We start from the raw sequence: 19,317 nt of genomic DNA on the forward strand, positions 1-19,317 counted from the left end.
AATTACAATTTATTAGTCTTTCATTTATTTTGCGCCCAAATAGCGTAGATACACGCCAGAAAAGGGAAAGAAAAAAAAAATGTTTTAATAGCAGTAAAAGTATACCTCGTCCTTTCAACATTATAGAACGCCAAATTCAATTAATCATTGTTAAATACCTACGTGACAACTGACACGGTTCTCAGTGTAACAATTAGTTTACGTAACATACGGGCTAAGCGGCAATATTTCATTTACGAAGCCACAATATATTAAGGTGAGAATATTGGATTACAGTCTTGGAATGTATTTATAAAACACTTTTAATATCCTTCGGCTATTTATTAATTAACGGTATTTGGTAATATTATATATTTGAATTTCGAATCGAAACATACATTATACTTAACAGTAACAAAATGAATAAAAAACACATTAATATTTATCGTTTAGTTAATTACTTTTGCACGTTGCGATTGGCAGTATTCTCCAAATGTATTTATAAAAAAAATATCTATAACAATGTTCAAGGAACATCGCTTATTATAATGATGATAACAGACCGTAAATCCATCCAACACATGCAAGTGTACCTCTAATGTTTTCCTTTACCGTCAAGATTAAAATTAAACACATTAAACGAATACGAATCACACAGGGTAAGATCTACGTACGTGGGTATATGTATTATTATTAATACCTCCTTGATTACCTCGTTGGTCTAGTGGCTTGATGTGAGGTTCAATTCCCAGAATTGAACCCAGGGCCTCTGTGTCTACGGCCAACAAAAAGTTATTGGGTTTTTCTCTCAGAAAATTCTCATTAGCAGACAGAGAAGTTGGAAATGTGTACACTCCCGTGCCTCGGAAAGCACGTAAAGCCGTTGGTCATGCGCCTGAACTTTTTCCGGTCTTGTCGGATTGCCGTCCAATTGGATTATGAAAGTTAGAGAATAGAGAGTGCACCTGTGTTTGCGCACACACTTGTGCACTATAATATCACCTGCGTAGTTGGCTAATCTCTCTTGACTTTTTTTATAGAATAGGAAGGCGGACGAGCATATAGGCGGACTGATGGTAAGTGGTCACCAACGCCCTTAGACATTGGCATTGTAAGAAATGTCAACCATCGCTTACATAGTCAATGCGCCACCAATCTTGGGGCCTAAGATTTTATGTCCCTTGTGCCTGTAATTACACTGGCTCACTCACCCTTCAAACCGGAACACAACAATACCAAGTACTGCTGTTTTGCGGTAGAATATCTGATGAGTGGGTGGTACCTACCCAGATGAGCTTGCACAAAACCCTATCACCAGTGATTGGCCGCCGTGGCCGAAATCGGTCTGGAGGACATTATTATTAATACCTACAAAATCTTTGATAATACTTAAATTATACTAAAAAAGAAAAACAAAAATCAAAATTACTTTCACAACTATTTAAATGCAGTTTAGGACAAATCGTTCGAATACGAGACCATATGGTGTGGCATGAATGACTATCGCGCCTGCGCCGTGGCCCGTGGGCAGACTGCTTAATGCGTTTCCGGCTGTCGGAGACGTGAGTCAGACCCCGGTCTCGCATTACTTCCGCCGTGGGGTCACTTGACTGACGTTCAATTTGAACCAGTTTTCATTAATTGGAAATTATATGTCTAAGATAAGAATATAAATTGCCTTCTTCGCTTATGATTGTTGATGTATTATGGTTTAAAAAAAGTTTATTTGAAGACAAAAATTTCGACGCGGCTTTTTCAAAGACTAGCGTATAAGATATTATAGTGCTTAAATATGTACGCGCAAATATATGTGAACTACCTATCCTTTACTCTCATAATCCGATTGGACGGCAATCTGGTACCAGCGCAGAGAGATCAAGCGCTGAACCGTCATGTCGGTTTCAACTCATGATGAATTGCAATCCTACTTTTATAGATGCAACTAGACTAACATTTAACTTCGCCACACAACTTTACAAACAAACACTACACCGCTTTTGCTATAGCCTAATAACATTTCAGCTGTCGTTGAATATCCGTAATAGGTATACGTACAAATACGTCGTACATTCATACATATTACAGATGATACATGTGAAATCAATACTGCGCATTGCAGCTCAGTTTACAGTTCTACATTCACATACCTAATGTTATGAATTCGAAAAACTCGTTGTAGCCAGGATTATATAATAAATGTTAAAGGCGACTTTTCATAATTTTAAGGCTTTGTCACATCGCATATCATTTTTTTGTAATATAATGGTTTCTTATTTTAATTTTTATCATCACTTGAATATCATTAATAATTTACGTTCAATAAAATACGAGCTAAACGCTACTAGTAGCATTATGTAGGCACAAAACTTAATATCTGTTGAAAATCTATTAGCACAACCAATTTGCACAGATTAATTGCCTAAAATAAATGAATCATTAGACATTGCATTACTTCGCTCCGTTTAGTTGCATACAATTCATAATGCTTAGCTTATTCAATCCGGTTTTGTGGGAAAGTAGGCGGGCAGATAGGCCTTTTAATGGTAAATGATCCCCTCAAACTATAGGGAGTATCAAAAATGGAACGCTTTCAATTAGATATAGGGTTATAAGTTACAACTTGAATACTTGAACTAAGCAAGTAAAACAAAATTGTTGCCGGCAATAGAACAAACAGCATCTTTGTGCAAACATTTACAATCATTAATCAACTAGAGATTTATGATAAATACATAGATAGGATGTGAGATTCAAATATCTCTGTTCGCTTAAATAACTGACCGCGGTGAATAGATTTATAGGATCGTAATTACGAGGGACTGAGCAAGGTCGCAAATCTTGCATCGCATCATCGACTAATATCTTTGTAAACATTACGTCACAAATGATGTTCACGATGTTAGACGAGACGACTTAAGTACCTATCTAAATTATTTAGAAAACATTAAAAGATTAAAAATATAAAAACGAAAGGAAATGAATAAATGGGTTGCAAATTATATATTAAAGGTATACTTAAATGAATTTGTTAAGTACTTACTTATTTAAAAGAATAATAAATTCAATCTAAGTGGACAATGAATATAAATTATAAATAATAGACTGTATTTAAGTATAAAGAAATTTTTAATTCGAAGTCTATCAATCTATATTAATTAAAGAAACATTACATTAGCTTATTTATGACAAAAATCTGCCACAGGTCGGAAAGAAATAGATTAGTTCTGAAAAAAACCGACGAAAGAGACATAGTGTGTTGCAATAGACAACATCATGTTTAAAATAGGTTTTATTGCTTTAATAGATAATTAATGACATAAGGATGCTGGCATATTTTTTATTTTCTTGAAAAAAAATCCAGATTAACAGTCGTAGACTGCTTGGGTTATGACTTACAATATGTTTCATGACAATATTATACTTTACTTTATACTTTATTGTACACCACACCACAAAGAGAAAAATACAAAACATGTATACTGCCTAAATAAATGTACAATTATGGCGACGTTATCGTTACATAGCGATTTCTTCCAGGCAACCAATGGTGTAAGTAATTACAGATAGGATATGAGGTAGGTGGTGGTATGAATAAAATAATATAAATATATATAAATATTATACTTTATGACCTTAATTTTTTTACCTTATTTAAATAGGTTTTGATAGTTCAATCTGTTTAAACTATTTTAGTTAATTAGATTAGTTAAATTAACGTAGTACTCTTATCGGTGTGGGTTTAACTTTAATTTTGTTCCAAATCACTATACAATCAATGAGAATGACCGACTACAAAAGTATTATTGTATTGCATTACTTACTCGAATTAACAACTGACTATCCTAAACAATATGATAAATGCGAAAGCGAATTTGTTTGTTTGTTTATGTCGATAGCATGTACAAATACACGACAGAAAGCATATAAAAATGAAATTTTCTTTACTATAAAAAGATTGCATTTTTAAATTCAATTTTTAAGTTTCGAGTAAAAGAACACATTTCTAGAGTGATATAATACGAAATGTAAGTAGGTATTCCAAACAGTCGTATGATAATGGAGACAGGACGACGTTATGAGAGTTTGGCAAGAAACGAAAACCTCGCTGATGCTATTAAAACTATTGTTAGTGATCTACTACTTGAGTGCTATCTACCTACCCATATTATAGATTTGCTCAGCTTTAAACAAAATCATATTTTAAATTTCTACTTTTATGTTAAATTAATTTGCATGTATTTCTTAGAGTTAATGGTACTTATTTTTAAAGTATTCAATACCGCTTGTTTTTTATTATTCATTGCGACATGAATCCAACTAACGGGCATCGTCATTCGTGCCTTTCACTAAGGTCGCGGATAATTCCGTTCGGAATAGATTTGTATCAGGTCCCTGTGGGCCTCCTGGCTCACCAGGGTATCTCGTATTGAATGTCAATTGCCTGAGCTATTGCAAACATCTATATAAAGTATGTTAATTTAATTTAAATACGAAATAGATTTGATTATTCATCATATCATATATGTAATTATTGTCGATTGAAGAGGAACATCGATAGAACGTACTAAAAAATAACATAGTTTCTTTATCAATAAGTAATTGTGTAAATAACTATTAATAGCAAAGCTCAAGGCAGATCTATAATTGTAACCTCCAATTCCTAATTTACTCCATCATACAAAAAGGTGAGCATCATGTTCCTATGTCCAGGTTTATGTGACCAATGAGTTAGAGAAATTATATGCACAGCAGACACTAACAATTTGGATGGACTATTAATAATTAAGTTGAAGTTTAACTACCTATAGATTAAAATATAATAAATTATAATAAAAAATCAACACAATGCAACGGCAATACTTTGTTTAAAAAACGGATTAGCACGCATTGACAATATTAGGAACAATTAATATTTATAATAATGGTTAATTTTCAGAGCCGACATAGACCAGTGGATAGAACACATGAATCTTAACCGAAGATTGCGGGTTCAAGACCCAGGACAAGTACCACTGAGTTTTCATAAATCATGAACACGAACATCACTAGTAAACCTTTTTTTTACGCTGGAAAAACGCATTACGCGTTTCCCCCACGGGAACAGTGGGGGACTGGTATGTGGGGCTCGCCGATGTCCGAGGCGCCGAGTGCGCCCCGAACAACGGAATACCCACTAAAAAACCAGCCTACCAGCCTACCCAGGTACCCTTTCCGTCATAACGAGGAGCGCCACGGGATCGCTTACGCATGCTACCGCGACGCTCTGACGGGCGGCCTGCGTATGCAGGCCTCCATTCTCTAGGGGGATTACCAGGGTACTGAGAACCCCCTAGTCCCAGCGGTGCCTTTTGCGGCGGAGGGAGAAGGTGCGCATAGCGCCTCATTCTTTTCCCCAGTCTTCTTCGGCGGAGCAGGTTTGCAGCGGCGTCCTCTTCCCGCTCCCGCTCCGCGGCCTCCTTCTGCGACATTACATTTTCACAGAAGGAGACCATTTCCGACCAACACTCATCGCTTCCGAGCATCGCGTTGATGATGCTCGGCAAGGAGAGGTCTCCGCCGACAACTGCCGCCAGAGAAAGCCTTTGGGGCCCCACGCGGCAAACTCCGTCAGGGTGTGTTGCGCCGTGTCGATTGGCGCACCACACTCGTGGTAGGAAGGTGACATTTCCCGCCGTGCTATCTTGTGCAGGTACTTACCGTAGCAGCAGTGCCGGTAAGTACCTGCGTCAACCTAAACGAGAGCGTGCCTCGTTTTCTTTTGACCCAGCGACTTAAGTGGGGACGTACCGCCTCCACTGACGCCAGGCCCGCTATGGGGGACCCCAGATCTTCCTCCCATCGGGCTATCAGGGCTTGCTGGGCTAGAGCCCTGATCCGCTCGACATCCGCCGACCCTCGACGGTCGCCGCGGTCTCTGACATATCATCAATCACTAGTAAACCTACACATGTGGAATTAAATTCTGTCGTATGTATATCCACCAAATCTGCATTGAAGCAGCGTGGTGGTATTAACTTCAAATCGTCTCAAAGGGAGAGAAGGGCCTAAGCCCAGCTGTGGGTCATTTACGGCTGTTGCTTTACCATATTAACCTCTGTTAACATAAGTGACCACTAGATTGTTTTAACATGTCCTAATTTAAATCCTTCCTAATATAAATTCAACAAAAATGAGATGCAATGTTCTATTATGTTTATTTATTAATTTCCTAAAATCCTTATATGATATTATTTAAAATTTTTCGAGAATCAATAATCAAGTATATGTACATTAAAAAAAAATCGTATTCATGAATAAAATAATGAGTCGATAGTCATGCAAAACTAAATGGAAGCAATTTCATTTGTATATAAACGACCTTGTCGCTCTAACGATGCGCTGTGGTGAAGCGAAAAATTACTCTGAAATGAGATTCGAATTCATGTTTCATGGTTAATGCTCCACAATGTTGTACTTGTGCCTAGTTGTGCTTGTGAAAAAAAGCAATCTATATTTTGTAAAAGATCGTGCAGTAATAGTTATATGTTTTATTTATATTTATCAATAACGTCACAAATGTTACATACATCTTTGTTTTTATAAAATTTTCTGTAAATTGAAATCATTAAGTTAAAAGTAAACTGTGTACGAATAAGATACAAAACGTTGTTATTATCTATGGTTTAGTAATACAACTGCATCAATTATGTCCTGTTTAAAATAAATTAAAACTAATAACGTTTGTACCATAAATATGCGGGCATCATTAAAACCAATTTAGTTCGAAACGTACCACGTTAATTATTGTAGACGTAAATCTTAAGCGAAGTTGAATAAATACTTTGAATCACGTTGAATAGAGGAAGTCACCTGATTGTTATTTTAATAGCATTTTTTCAACCATTAAAATTATACATAATATTTGTATTAGGTTAGTGTGTGTGTAAATAAATTGTACAAATACGGATTGCTGACTCATTGGATTGTGCACTATATAATATAAGGTTTAAATAGTCCCTTGAGTTCGGCTGCTGTGTTCGAAATTCGAAGAGGGTATTAGGTATTATTATTATCTATTGTAGGAAATAATTTATAAATTAAGCGAGCATGAAGAAATAAAGAAGTTACTCTCTTAATCAGCCCGTATGTACACTACTTCTTTTTTTATAGGATAGGAAGGCGGATGAGCATATGGGCCACCTGATGGTAAATGATCACCAACGCTCATAGACATTGGCATTGTAATAAAATTTAACCATCGCTTACATCACCAATGCGCCACCAACCTTGGGAACTAAGATGTTATGTCCCTTGTGCCTGTAATTACACTGGCTCACTCACCCTTCAAACCGGAATACAACAATACCAAGTACTGCTGTTTTGCGGTAGAATATCTGATGAGTTGACCCAGACGAGCTTGCACAAAGCACTACCACCAGTAAACTACTGATTATAATACAAGTATGTCTACATAAACTTTAATTCTTCTTGAATGAAAGTACAGTGAGAGGATATTGGGGATTTTTTAACATCTGCAAACATTAAGTCCACCGACCGCAACGGAATAGAAAAACCGAAACCTTTATCGAACAGTCGATACGTTATTCCAACTATAGGACGCATAATTAAATTAAATTTTTGATATAGAAATTTCTATTAAAATATGGATATACTTTTAAAATTGGATTCATTCCTAAAGTATAAGGCTTATTTTACAAAAAAAAAAAATGTGTATAAGAGGGAAGCGGCCACAAATAATGGTACCTATTGGTAACCAGAATACTCGTGGTGAATACGAACTTATGACAAACAAAATTATACTAATCTGTTTCCAAAAAATATTTACTAGGACTTAACAATACATATATGTAGATAATTACCATTGTCTGTATTTTTTATTTAACTCTCATTAAGTATTGTCCATCGATCATTCATGTCAAAATAGAAGATTTATTTGAGTATTTTCAGCTTGCCCGGTATACAGTGCTCGAAACGCTAGTTATCATTTATAACATTGGCGCAGATACGATATCCAGTTTGGAGAGACGCCAATGTGATCTGTTACGTTTTGAAATTACCTATGTCTGATATTATTGACAACCCGCATTGGAACAGCGTGGTGGAATAAGCTCCAACCTTCTCCTCAAAAGGGAGAGGAGGCCTTAGCCCAGTAGTGGGACATTAACAGGCTGTTACTGATATTATTGAAGTGAATTTCTTTGGACGCGCTGAAAGTCAACTTTGGACGAGCCGGTTGGCGTGGTTGGTAGATACTTGCCTTTCACGCCGAAGGTTGTGGGTTCGATTCCCACCCAGGACAAACATTTGTGTGTATGAACATGTCTGTTTGTCCTGAGTCTGGGTGTAATTATCTATATAAAAATGTATTTACAAAAGAAAAGTAGTATATGTAGTATACCAGTTGTCTGGTTTCCATAGTACAAGCTTTGTAAAAGCTTAATTTGGGATCAGATGGCCGTGTGTGAAAAATGTCCCAGGATATTATTATTATTAACTTTCAAGGTCGAATAAGTGCAATGGTCTTCAGGTAACTTTAAAAAAAATGTCCATGTAGATGTCCTACAGCAAGGTAAAGGACTTGTCTCCTAACAAGGTTTGAAGCTTATTCCACCACAAAGGTTCAAAGAGGGTTGCTGGATGAATTTTATCCGACATATTAAGGTTACCTCTCGATGTTTTCCTTCGCTGCCGAGAATGAGATGAATTATAAACACAAATTACTACGAACTTTCAGCGGTACTTGCGGTTTTGAATGAGTAACCATCGTTTAACATTCACGCGTATAATTATGATGTCGACAATGGAACCTAGTTCTCATTTGATAAAAGCTGATCAGGAAAATCAGATCAGAGGAGAGATAATATTTTTGGTTAATTATTGTAAAGATATGTAGACTTTAAAATGTAGGAGTCATGGTAAATTATATTTTTTATTATTATTATTATAAAAATTGGTTACGCTTTTAATTTGGTAGGTAATTCTACGATATTAATTTTATCTTATATTCATATTCTACTGCGAGTGCCAAAATGATTAGTAGCGGAGATGAAGGATAGAGGATTATCAATTCAAAAACTACAAGGAGTTTTTTTAAAGTAAAAATCATGTTGATATTAAACTGATTATGTAATATTATGTTTAGTTATCTTTCTTGTTTTTCTCAGAAAAATGATAATTATGTTAATCAGTTTAATACAAATTTTAGTTTCACTTTATTATAAAAAGGTGATAAGTTATATTTTGAAAACAATTATTCGGCTCCATATAATTTATCTTGAGCATATTATTTTAAACGAAGTTAAATTTTTTCAATGACTTTGACAGCTATTATTGATTTTTGACAAGTTTTTTCACTTGTAGGTAATTCTAGTATTTTATTTTGTTAACAGTTTTATTGATTAAAGTTAACAAGTGCTACAATGTCGACTGCCAAAAGGAAAGCGTTATTTATATGTTTAGGTAAGTCCAATTGTAATAAATATATTATAAATTCCATGAAAACAGACACAGATATTATGGATTGAAATTTTGGTAGGAAATATTTGCCGGTCACCGATAGCAGAAGGTGTATTTCAAAAGGCGGTAAATGATATTGGAGAAGGTGATAAATGGGAGGTAGACAGTGCTGCAATAGGCAGCTGGCATGTTGGTAACCCACCTGATTGGAGAGCTCTGGATACTATGAAGAAACATGATGTGCCTTATAACAACTGTGCCAGGCAGGTATGTGTGCTATCGAGTTATTAGAAGAATACTTGATGAAATTTTGTACAAAATTTACATAAATATTTAAAAAATGGCTTGACAAAGAACTTTCTTATTAGTATTTTCATAGTCAACCAATACCATCATATTGCCTATGGATGTATTAATAAAAACTTAACCTGTTCAATATGATCAGAGTAAATAAAAATTATCACTTCCTATCCTATTAAGTGAAAAAAAAACTTATATATATTTATTAAAGTAATTAGAATCAAATTCTGAGTACTTGAAATAAATGTTTTAGATATTAAATGTTGATACTCTCTGAATATCTACTTGTTATTTTACTTATTCAGACATTTGGCTATTATTCAAATCAACACAAAGTAAAAGCCATACACAATGAATAGATTTGTCTATAAATAGTCTTAAATAACAATTAAATAATGTATATGTCATGTACATATTATAATAGTGTAACTATATGCAATGTATACAGTAAAAATAACTAATATAAACACTTAGTTTATTTTGCTACAAGCTATGAAGTATTAGTGTATGTGGACATTATAAATAAATTATTTAATCAATATTATATTTACTTTTAGCAAAGTAATAAATTATAAATATGTTACTTATTAGGTAACATCTGAGGATTTCAATCATTATGACTTCATATTTGGAATGGATGAAGCTAATATGAGGGATCTAAGTAAAAGGGCACCCAAAGGTTCCAAGGCTAAACTGCTACTGTTTGGGGACTTTGATCCTCAAGGTGACAGGATCATAAGGGATCCTTATTATGTAAGCATAAACAATTTTCTATACTATTTATAAACTTAAATATGAACTGGATAATACCATTGCTGCTATTAATTGTTAACCAAATTTGTTTTTAAGTATTATCATATACTTATGAAACAATAACAAAATTAAAAGTATTAGTAATGTCTAAACTACAAACAAGTTATTTTAACATATACTTTTACTGCCTCGTTGGTCTAGTGGCTTGATGTAAGGCAGAGGAGCCGGAGGTCCTGGGTTCAATTTCCAGGTCTGGCCAATAAAAAGTTATCGGGTTTATCTGTCAGAAAATTCTCAGTAGCATCCCGGTGTCCGGAATTTGGAAGTGTGCACACTCCCGTGCCTCGGAAAGCATGTAAAGCCTTAACTGTTGCCTGAACTCTTTACGGTCTTGTCGGATTGCCGTCCCATCGGATTATGAGAGTGAGGGAAGAGAGAGTGCACCTGTGTTTGTGCACACACTTGTGCACTATAACATCTGCTGCACAACTAATCTCTCTTGAGACTAGCCGCCGTGGCCAAAATCGGTCTGGAGGACATTACTCGCTTACTATGAATAAATATCGAATCTTAATGTCAATTGTTATTGGTTATTTAAATTATTACTGATGTAAGGTTTTTGTAAATATATACATATATGAATATTATTTAAGCATTATTTGAATTTTGCTCTACTTTATCTATCATACTTTAATTATAGGACAGTGATTCATCGGGATTTGAGAAATGCTACCAACAATCCGTGAGATGTGCAAAGGGATTCCTGGAGCAACTAGAGAAAGGAGCCATTAAATAATTCTTAACTTATTACTCATTCCATATGTAATTCCATAATAATTAGTAGTAAAATATGATATTCTGATCTTGGGTTTTTTTTTTTTTACGAAATAAACTTTTATGAATGCAAACCCTACTTCAAGACAACAATATACAAGCAAAAATCCTGTATAAATGCTTATGATGTCTTTTAATTGCAATGATTTGTTAAACCAAGTATTATTAAGAACAGTCAATTGAAAGAAGATACTGTATTTCTTTTTTTTTTAAGCAATCTCTATTAGCGAGTGGATTTTACAAGTGGATCTTAGTAAATAAGCCGGAAAACAGTTTCCTTAAGAAAGCCTGTACCGTTAATATGTTTATGGGCTATTGTTTAATCATATATTTTTAAAATTACAATAGTTCTTAGTTAATTTGATATCTAGTACATAGAAAAGACAAATATTACAATATTATTGCATATTATTTTCTAGAAATCGCATTTTTATCGTGTAAAACAATATTTATGGATGCCTTGACCTTGACCCCGTACTTCGTAATACATGACCTATCATAAGTTACGTTAGATTAGAATGCGCGCCAAAATAATTACCCTACAGCTAATTGAGTGAAACTAATATCTTGGCATGGATTCGATATAACACTTTGTGTGTAATTGAACTATTTTAATGTCAGAATTGCATTTATATATAATAATAAAATTACCCAAAACTAAAGTATATATTGCAAGCAAGTACGTGACCAATTCATAGGTACATAACGAATAAAAATTTTAAAAAATGACGTCGAATTATTTGTAAGACACTTCTCACATTTTCAACTTTTTTTTTAATTATTTTATCATTATTTTATTTCTAATTGTTAATTTATCAAGGGAATTTAAAATTTAAAAATTTACGTTGATTACTAGTTAAGTTTATTAAAAAATATATAGTTTGTCAGGGTAGAACCGGATCGGGGGAAGATAGATGGTTTGCACAAAATAACTCCTTATCTAGATGATTTAATCGGTCTAGTTTCTAGTAACTCGAAAGTCAACGATGCCATTTTAAAGTGTACCACTTAACAAATTAATCTCTTTTTTTTTAATCGTAAATATGCAGTTACGATTTAAGAAGAAAGAGATGAAAATATTGTGTTCTGATTGATTTAGTGGTGCAAATGGTACTGGCACGGCATATTCATGAATACATTTGCACTTATAGCGTATCAATGCCTTATTGTATACAATGTCGTAAATGTAACATTGTGGCGTAGAATATTGATCGCTTTAGCCAAATAAACTTGGATCAAAGAGGAAGCTCCAACAGAGATTTAATTGTTAATTTTGGCATTCGTTTCTTAAATATCACCGCTCTATTCCAAATATAACTCATATAAGTAATAAGATTTGACCCGTTCTGAATCACTCCATAATAAAATTTTTAACCATACATTTTCTGAATATTAAACTTAGTATTATTAGATATTAGTGTTATACATCTCGCATTCAAAGCGGCTTGATAGTGCTCATACTATTTTTAAAATCTTGTCAAGAGTAGAACTACTCGCGAACGTAAAAATCGCAGGTTCGGCCCTGAACCTTTCTGCTATTGTCGTCTCATTCCTAGTACAAGCTTTACGGGGACTTTTCTTAAAAAAAATAATGTTAGAGATCCGTAAAAAATCGGTCAAATTGATAAACGTCGCAAACTAACAATATAACACATAAATAATAGGTATGTTTTGATTCTTAACAACCTACAATCTAAAACATTTAAAATCACTTACATATAATAATTGTAGGCAATTACTATATACCATAGTGCAAAAATAATGATGCCTTCACCCATGCTTCCTGTTTTCTGAAATAAAAAAAAACTCACAATTAAATAATTTACGTACCTTTTGCTTTTTATCTTGATATTATTGCATAGTCTACTATTAAATAATATGCGCAATTTATCGTAACAAATTATTTTAAGGCTACAGATATTTGTAAATTTTTACAACCTAGTAGTGTAAGATTATTTTTCACATACATTTATTTAATGAGTGGAAATAGAATAAACTGTAAGGTTTATTATAATTATAAAAAAAATACCCAAAAATCGCATTACCTTTACGTAAATGTCTATTGTTCTCCGTCATTATAAATAATGAAACTTTTCTGTTATAGTATAATTTATAAGCGTCATTTTTATAACATATTTAAAGATGGTCACGGTATATTTTATGATAATTGTTGAGTTTCAATTCGAGACATTATTAATTGAATTAAGTTGATGTGTATGTCACTATGACAACATTATTCTATCATAAACAAAGCAACTACCGTGACATGTAATCATATAAAGCTCTCTAAGAAGGCTACATGATAACATTTTGTATTTGGGTAATAAAACTTCGTGTGATTTTGATCTATTTTATTTGAATATATGTACTTAAGTGAAATAATCGACAAAATATTCAGTCTAATAAATAAATGATTTAATAATTATAACAAATATCAATTTCCTACATGTCAAACACTACAGAATTACTTATCAATGATTATTAAAATTAATTATTAAAAACAGGCTTACCTTTAAATTTATAAATATATTTCAAAAATACAAAATCAAGTTAAGAAGGCTATGGCTAAATTATTAAATAAATGTCAGTTGCCTGTACAAAAAGTTTCACCTTCTTAATCTCTACCCAATAAAATAAACCAAAATTACTTTTCTTCTTAATCATAATCATTAAAAAATAATAAGTTATCCGTATAAATTGTTTATAAATAAAAGCCAATAAATTCAACAATTTATTTTATTAAAATCAATAATTTCATATGATAACAATTTACAGTAGTAAAATTTACAAAATATATACATATACCTATGAGTGGAAAATTATGTTACTATGTATTAATATTAGTAACCAATTAGGACAATTTTATTATCCATATCACCTTAGAAAATCGTGATTATACACACACCATTATATTATACTAAAGGCTTATCTTAATCTAAAAATAATGCAAATCTTTCTTTTAGTGAAATAACGAGGCGATGTTCTAGCACGCAGCTACAAAACCTTTTTCGAGTTTTTCTACATATTCCTTTCTGCATGGTAAGTTGTCCGCAGGACGATTATATGGAAGCCAGACTGGTTCACCGATGAAGAATCGTTTAGCACGAATAAAATTCTGTAAATTAAAATATAGATGCGTTTTAATATATTGAAACAAAATATGTTAGTTTGTTTCATATAGTGGTCACAGTCAGCCATAGAAATCCGCAACATAAGTTGTGCATGCGTCGCCATTCTCGTATGAAAGTGTAATAAATATATGTAGTGACATACAGATAAAAATTTATTAGAAAAATAGTATAGAAAAATTAGGCATTGCAACAAACGAATATAGAATAAGTGCTGTAGATGATATAATTGTGATTTTTCAGCAATTTTTCAGGTATAAGGATGACACCATCTTTATATTTGTTACTTTATAAATTAGACAATTGTTGATATAAAATATTATATATAAATGTCCCAATGATCTAGATGGTCTAGTTAAACCAGTTCTGACAAAATAAAAAAAAAAATATTTCACCTAGTTACGTGATAATAGGCATATTTTTGAAGGCAATGTTGGAAATCGAGACATGCTACATTTTTAGGTATTATGACCACAAATTTCAAAATTTTGCGGTGTTTTTGTTAGAACGTAACCCTAAGTAGCCATGCTACTAATCGCAGTTAAAATAATTTATTTGAGTCATGGTTTTAAAAAGTCATGTCAAGTAACTCTGACATCTTATTTTTAAAAAAAAAGTACTGCACTACCCTGGACCAGTTATTTTAAAAGATGGCTCATTTAGACATGACTTTTCTATTGTATATAGAAAAAAATCATATTTGTTGAAGGACCACTAAGTAATTTATCATACAGAGAGGGAGGGACTTAACCAACTGTACCGCCTGTATTAATTTTAGATCTATCTTTTGAATTAAAAACAATATTTATGCACAGCAATAATAATATTGATATATATTTTTTTAATAATTTAAGGCATATTATAAGGTGAATTTCGAGAAGAAAAAGCTATAAACTTTCTTATATAATGAAATAAAGGAATACGTAGTTTTCTATTATAAAATAAAATTTGTTTAACAACATCTATAACTTACATTCGCGTCAAGAGTAAAACGATGGTAAATGCCACTTGGTATGACAATCATGTCACCTGCGGACACAGCTATTCTGATCCATTCATCTTTGCCATCTCTTACATCAAAATATCCAGAACCTTCGAGAACAAGCCTGCAATTTAAATGACAAAATTTTAAGAAATTAAAAGAGAAATTATGTGATTTTGTCATTCATATACTGATAGATATCCTAATATATTTTTTTATACGAGGCAGATGAGCTGATGTAGATCTTCCGACAATTGGTGATTACATCTATAGATAGATATTGGCCCAAAAAATGTTACCAATTCCTTACATCTTAATGGATTTTATATACCTTATTTCTTCATCTGTGTGAAGATGTTCTTCATAAAAGGATTTAATTTTCTCCTCATAATTTGGGAGGCACTCCTTTGAGCAAGCTATTTCATCTTCATATGTGTAACCTCTATCTTTCTTTATTTTATCTAAAACTCCATCTGTTGTGTAAGTTTTAACATTAATCTGAAAATATTTTTTAGTTAAATTATTTGATTATGTTTTAAATTGAAATATTAATAGAAAGAATAATCTATTAATATTTTTGTTGAAAGATTCTTGTTATTAAATTTATGTTTATTTATATATTACCAAACATTCCTAGGAGTTAAAACAACTTCATAGATATACAAACAAATTATCAATACAGGTCAGTTGTTGTTATTAGTGATTAAATAGAAATACCCATGGCAGCTTTGTATTACATTTATTCCTATAACAAGAGTTACAGTGCATATTTATTTTATATAAATAATATATTTTGATAACATCTGGCTGTCTTGAAAGATAGCAAGATATTCTTTTATCTCTGCATTGCATCGCAGTAGCAGTTAATATCCAGCATTTATTAAGAGAAGTAAAACAACACAATTAAATTACTGGTGGTAGGGCTTTGTGCAAGCTCGCCTGGGTAGGTATGGATAGTACTCATCGGATATTCTATCGCAAAACAGTAGTAATTGGTATCGTTGTGTTCCGGTTTGAAGGGTGAATCAGCCAGTGTAATTACAGACACAAGGGACATAACAACTTAGTTCCCGAGGTTGGTGGTGCATTAGGGATATAAGTGATAGTCAACATTTCTTACAATGCCTATGTGCGTTGGTGACCACTTTCCATCAGGTGGTCCTTACGCTCGTCCACCTTCCTATATTATAGAAAAAAAATTAACTGGGCCATACAATACATCAACAAAAACATTTAAGCTTGTTTACAAAGTGTGCACATAAAAATACTAATAATAATGAAAGTCACAGCCTCAAAAACATGTTTGACATGTTATATTGACTATTATTTAGAAAAGTTTTAGTTAAAAAAAGTTTTAACCGCAATACTAGATGGGTAGTTGTTATTGTGTTATAAAAATAAACATTAAAAATAATTGCTGTGGTTGCTGAACAAATAGATATTTTCAGTTGGTCAGAGTTAACTTATAATTTCATTTAGATTCTAGAACAAGTCTTTTAAATAAGTACTAAGCTTTTAGTTTTATGTTTAATGATTTAACATAATACTCTAGGTTTCTTTTAACGATTTAACGATTTATAGATCGGTATTTGTAGTCCACTAATAAGATAATAAATTTGTAGGTATTTATTTTATGAAATTCATTACATTGTATAAATAGATGACCTCTAACCTACAATTAGAGATAAATACAAGAAATCAGAGATAAGATGTAGACGCAGAAACTTACGTTAAAATATTCGACTCCAGTTTTCTTGAACAATTCTCCTATTGATATGAATTCAGGCGGATTCCTGTGATGTTCTAAGCGCTGATCGCTTGAGTCGTTATCCATAAACCAAGCCTTGACCATTGTTTACTAAAAAACCTTTATGTTTGAACAACCTAAAGAACAAATGTTATATTTAAAAAATGTGACAGTCGAAAGGTTCACAACTGATACACAAGTAACAACGTAAATACGTAAGTAGAAAAAACTCACAATCGTACTTACAAAGTTTATTCAGATATTATATATAAATATTAGACACTCTTTGACAAAAAGAATTGATACATAATAAATACCAAATTGTCAATTTGACATTCTAATTTTGACGGACACTCTTTGCTCTACTGTCTCTGTATGATGTACTCCAGCGGTACTCAACCTACGGCCCGCAGGACTTTTGTGGTTACATGGCCCTGATACTCAACCTTTGACCCACCTGGTGTTACTTTATATTAAATTATTTTAAATTTCAAAGATTTTTTATTAACATCTAAATAATTTGTATTAAACAACTGCTTGTGACCACGGACTCTGCAAAGTGTTTGAAACGTCAGGAAATGATAAAAATAATTGCGGCCCGTTACACCATAGGTTCAGCCCGTAGACAGAGAAACTCAGTTTGTCTGTCAACTGTAGGAACTGTTTAATAATATTAAACCATCTCTCGTGGTCTGAGTTCTGAAATTTTTTGCTTTTTTTTAATTTATGAGGCATTTTAATCTATAAGAATATCATAGTCGATTAAAAAAATAAACCGACTAAGAGAGGAACCTATGATCTTGACAAGATCATAATTTTTATTTTGTAGCACTTTAGCAGTTGGAGCTGGTAGATAGTAATAAATTATTTAATTTTCATATTTTAACACCAAATGATAATTTACTTTTTTTTATCAAAAATACTCGTTTATACGAAACTCTTTGGAACATAAAATAGGTTTGTTGGGTTAGTTAAAATAAAGTGGTGTTTATAAATTGCCTATATTTTGCTTGATCGTATATAGCAATTGATTTTGCTAAATAACGGTTACTTTTTAATACTAATTCTTAGAATTCAAATTGATGTAAAATATTTTTGCCTTTTAAATATAATCATGCTATTAAACTTTCCTATGCTGTTTATATATTTTTAGAGTGCTTTAAAATTCTTTTCTTAATGTATTTGATCTCCTACCAAGTCTGTTACGATAACAAAATTATTTCAAAACAAGATTGAATGAACAAATAAAACCATATGTAGATTAAAAATAATTTTAATACATTAGTCTAATAATATAACATTTTGTCTCGTAACTAAATTACAAAAACCGTTATTCAAGACATGGGGTCATTTTTATTTATACAAAAATAATTTAATCACACAGCGAAAAAATTTTAAAATATTACGACTTATCATCAAAAATAAGTTTACGAGTAATAATCGGTGTCGTTAATGAAGCTGAAAGAAATTTATGAATACACCTTCTACTATACTACAAAGATTTTCCTAAAAAAAAATACTAACTGAAACGGAATAAGGGTTTATTCTAGAAACGACATATAACGAGACAAGTTTAAATAATTATGTCATAATATACATTATATTATATGAATACATCCAATTGAATATTATTAAGTGACCTACCTCTTTTGTCGTATATGATATGAATACAGTTAAGTATATCGCCGATAACTATACGAATGTAGTTATAAGTAATTAATACATTTTTAGGCTAGAAAGTTGTAATATATATTTTTCATGCTAATTATTTGGTTCCGAGGATAATTTAAATAAATTTTGGATAACAAAGCGATTGTTAAAAATTATTATAAACAAATATCGATTACAAATTTAAAAAAAAACGAATATAACAAGTGTGAAAAATAAATGCGACAAATTTAAATTGATATTAACTGGACGGAAATACAAATCACAAAATAATTATAATTTAAAAAATAAGTTTGTAAGGACAGAATATACACAAAATATTAAATGTACATTTTCTTTGGAAATATAATGAATGAGGAATACATAATTAGTTGTTATCAGCTATAGATCATTGCTTAGAGTATATATAATGGGAGTTATGGGTTTGGCGTCTTTGAAATAAGCTTTTTAAATCTTGCGTATTAACTAGA

At 32.0% G+C, this 19,317-nt stretch overlaps 3 protein-coding genes across 5 annotated transcripts in view; 1 reads left to right on the forward strand and 2 right to left on the reverse strand.

The window, feature by feature from the left end:
* LOC126770651 (uncharacterized) overlaps positions 1–13,883 on the reverse strand; it is a 28,094-nt gene extending 14,211 nt beyond the window's left edge. The window contains exons 1-2 of one of the 2 annotated variants that reach the window (XM_050490170.1): positions 13,833–13,883; positions 13,039–13,112 (exon numbers count right to left, since the gene is read on the reverse strand). In XM_050490170.1, the coding sequence (XP_050346127.1) occupies positions 13,039–13,100 (62 nt within the window). In that variant the 5' untranslated portion in view covers positions 13,101–13,112; positions 13,833–13,883. Of the gene's footprint in view, positions 1–13,038; positions 13,113–13,367; positions 13,510–13,832 lie in introns of those variants that run through there. The other variant, XM_050490162.1, reaches the window with a different exon arrangement.
* On the forward strand, positions 9,311–11,350 carry LOC126770609 (low molecular weight phosphotyrosine protein phosphatase-like). Its single transcript, XM_050490092.1, has 4 exons — positions 9,311–9,438; positions 9,515–9,702; positions 10,327–10,488; positions 11,189–11,350. The coding sequence occupies exons 1-4, from the start codon at positions 9,399–9,401 to the stop codon at positions 11,282–11,284; spliced, it is 486 nt and encodes a 161-aa protein (XP_050346049.1). The 5' UTR covers positions 9,311–9,398; the 3' UTR covers positions 11,285–11,350.
* A 160-nt stretch (positions 13,884–14,043) lies between the features above and the next one.
* LOC126770547 (acireductone dioxygenase) lies at positions 14,044–17,536 on the reverse strand. Of its 2 annotated transcripts, none has more exons than XM_050489997.1 (5): positions 17,422–17,536; positions 17,162–17,316; positions 15,764–15,930; positions 15,424–15,556; positions 14,044–14,437 (listed from the first exon to the last, which is right to left on the reverse strand). In XM_050489997.1, the coding sequence occupies exons 2-5, from the start codon at positions 17,282–17,284 to the stop codon at positions 14,306–14,308; spliced, it is 555 nt and encodes a 184-aa protein (XP_050345954.1). In that variant the 5' UTR covers positions 17,285–17,316; positions 17,422–17,536; the 3' UTR covers positions 14,044–14,305. The 2 variants fall into 2 exon arrangements, with proteins under 2 accessions (XP_050345954.1, XP_050345962.1); XM_050490005.1 differs by having other exon boundaries at positions 17,426–17,517.
* Between the last annotated feature and the right edge of the window lie 1,781 nt (positions 17,537–19,317).

This window comes from Nymphalis io, chromosome 1 (genome assembly GCF_905147045.1).
Source record: "Nymphalis io chromosome 1, ilAglIoxx1.1, whole genome shotgun sequence".
NCBI lineage: Eukaryota > Metazoa > Arthropoda > Insecta > Lepidoptera > Nymphalidae > Nymphalis > Nymphalis io.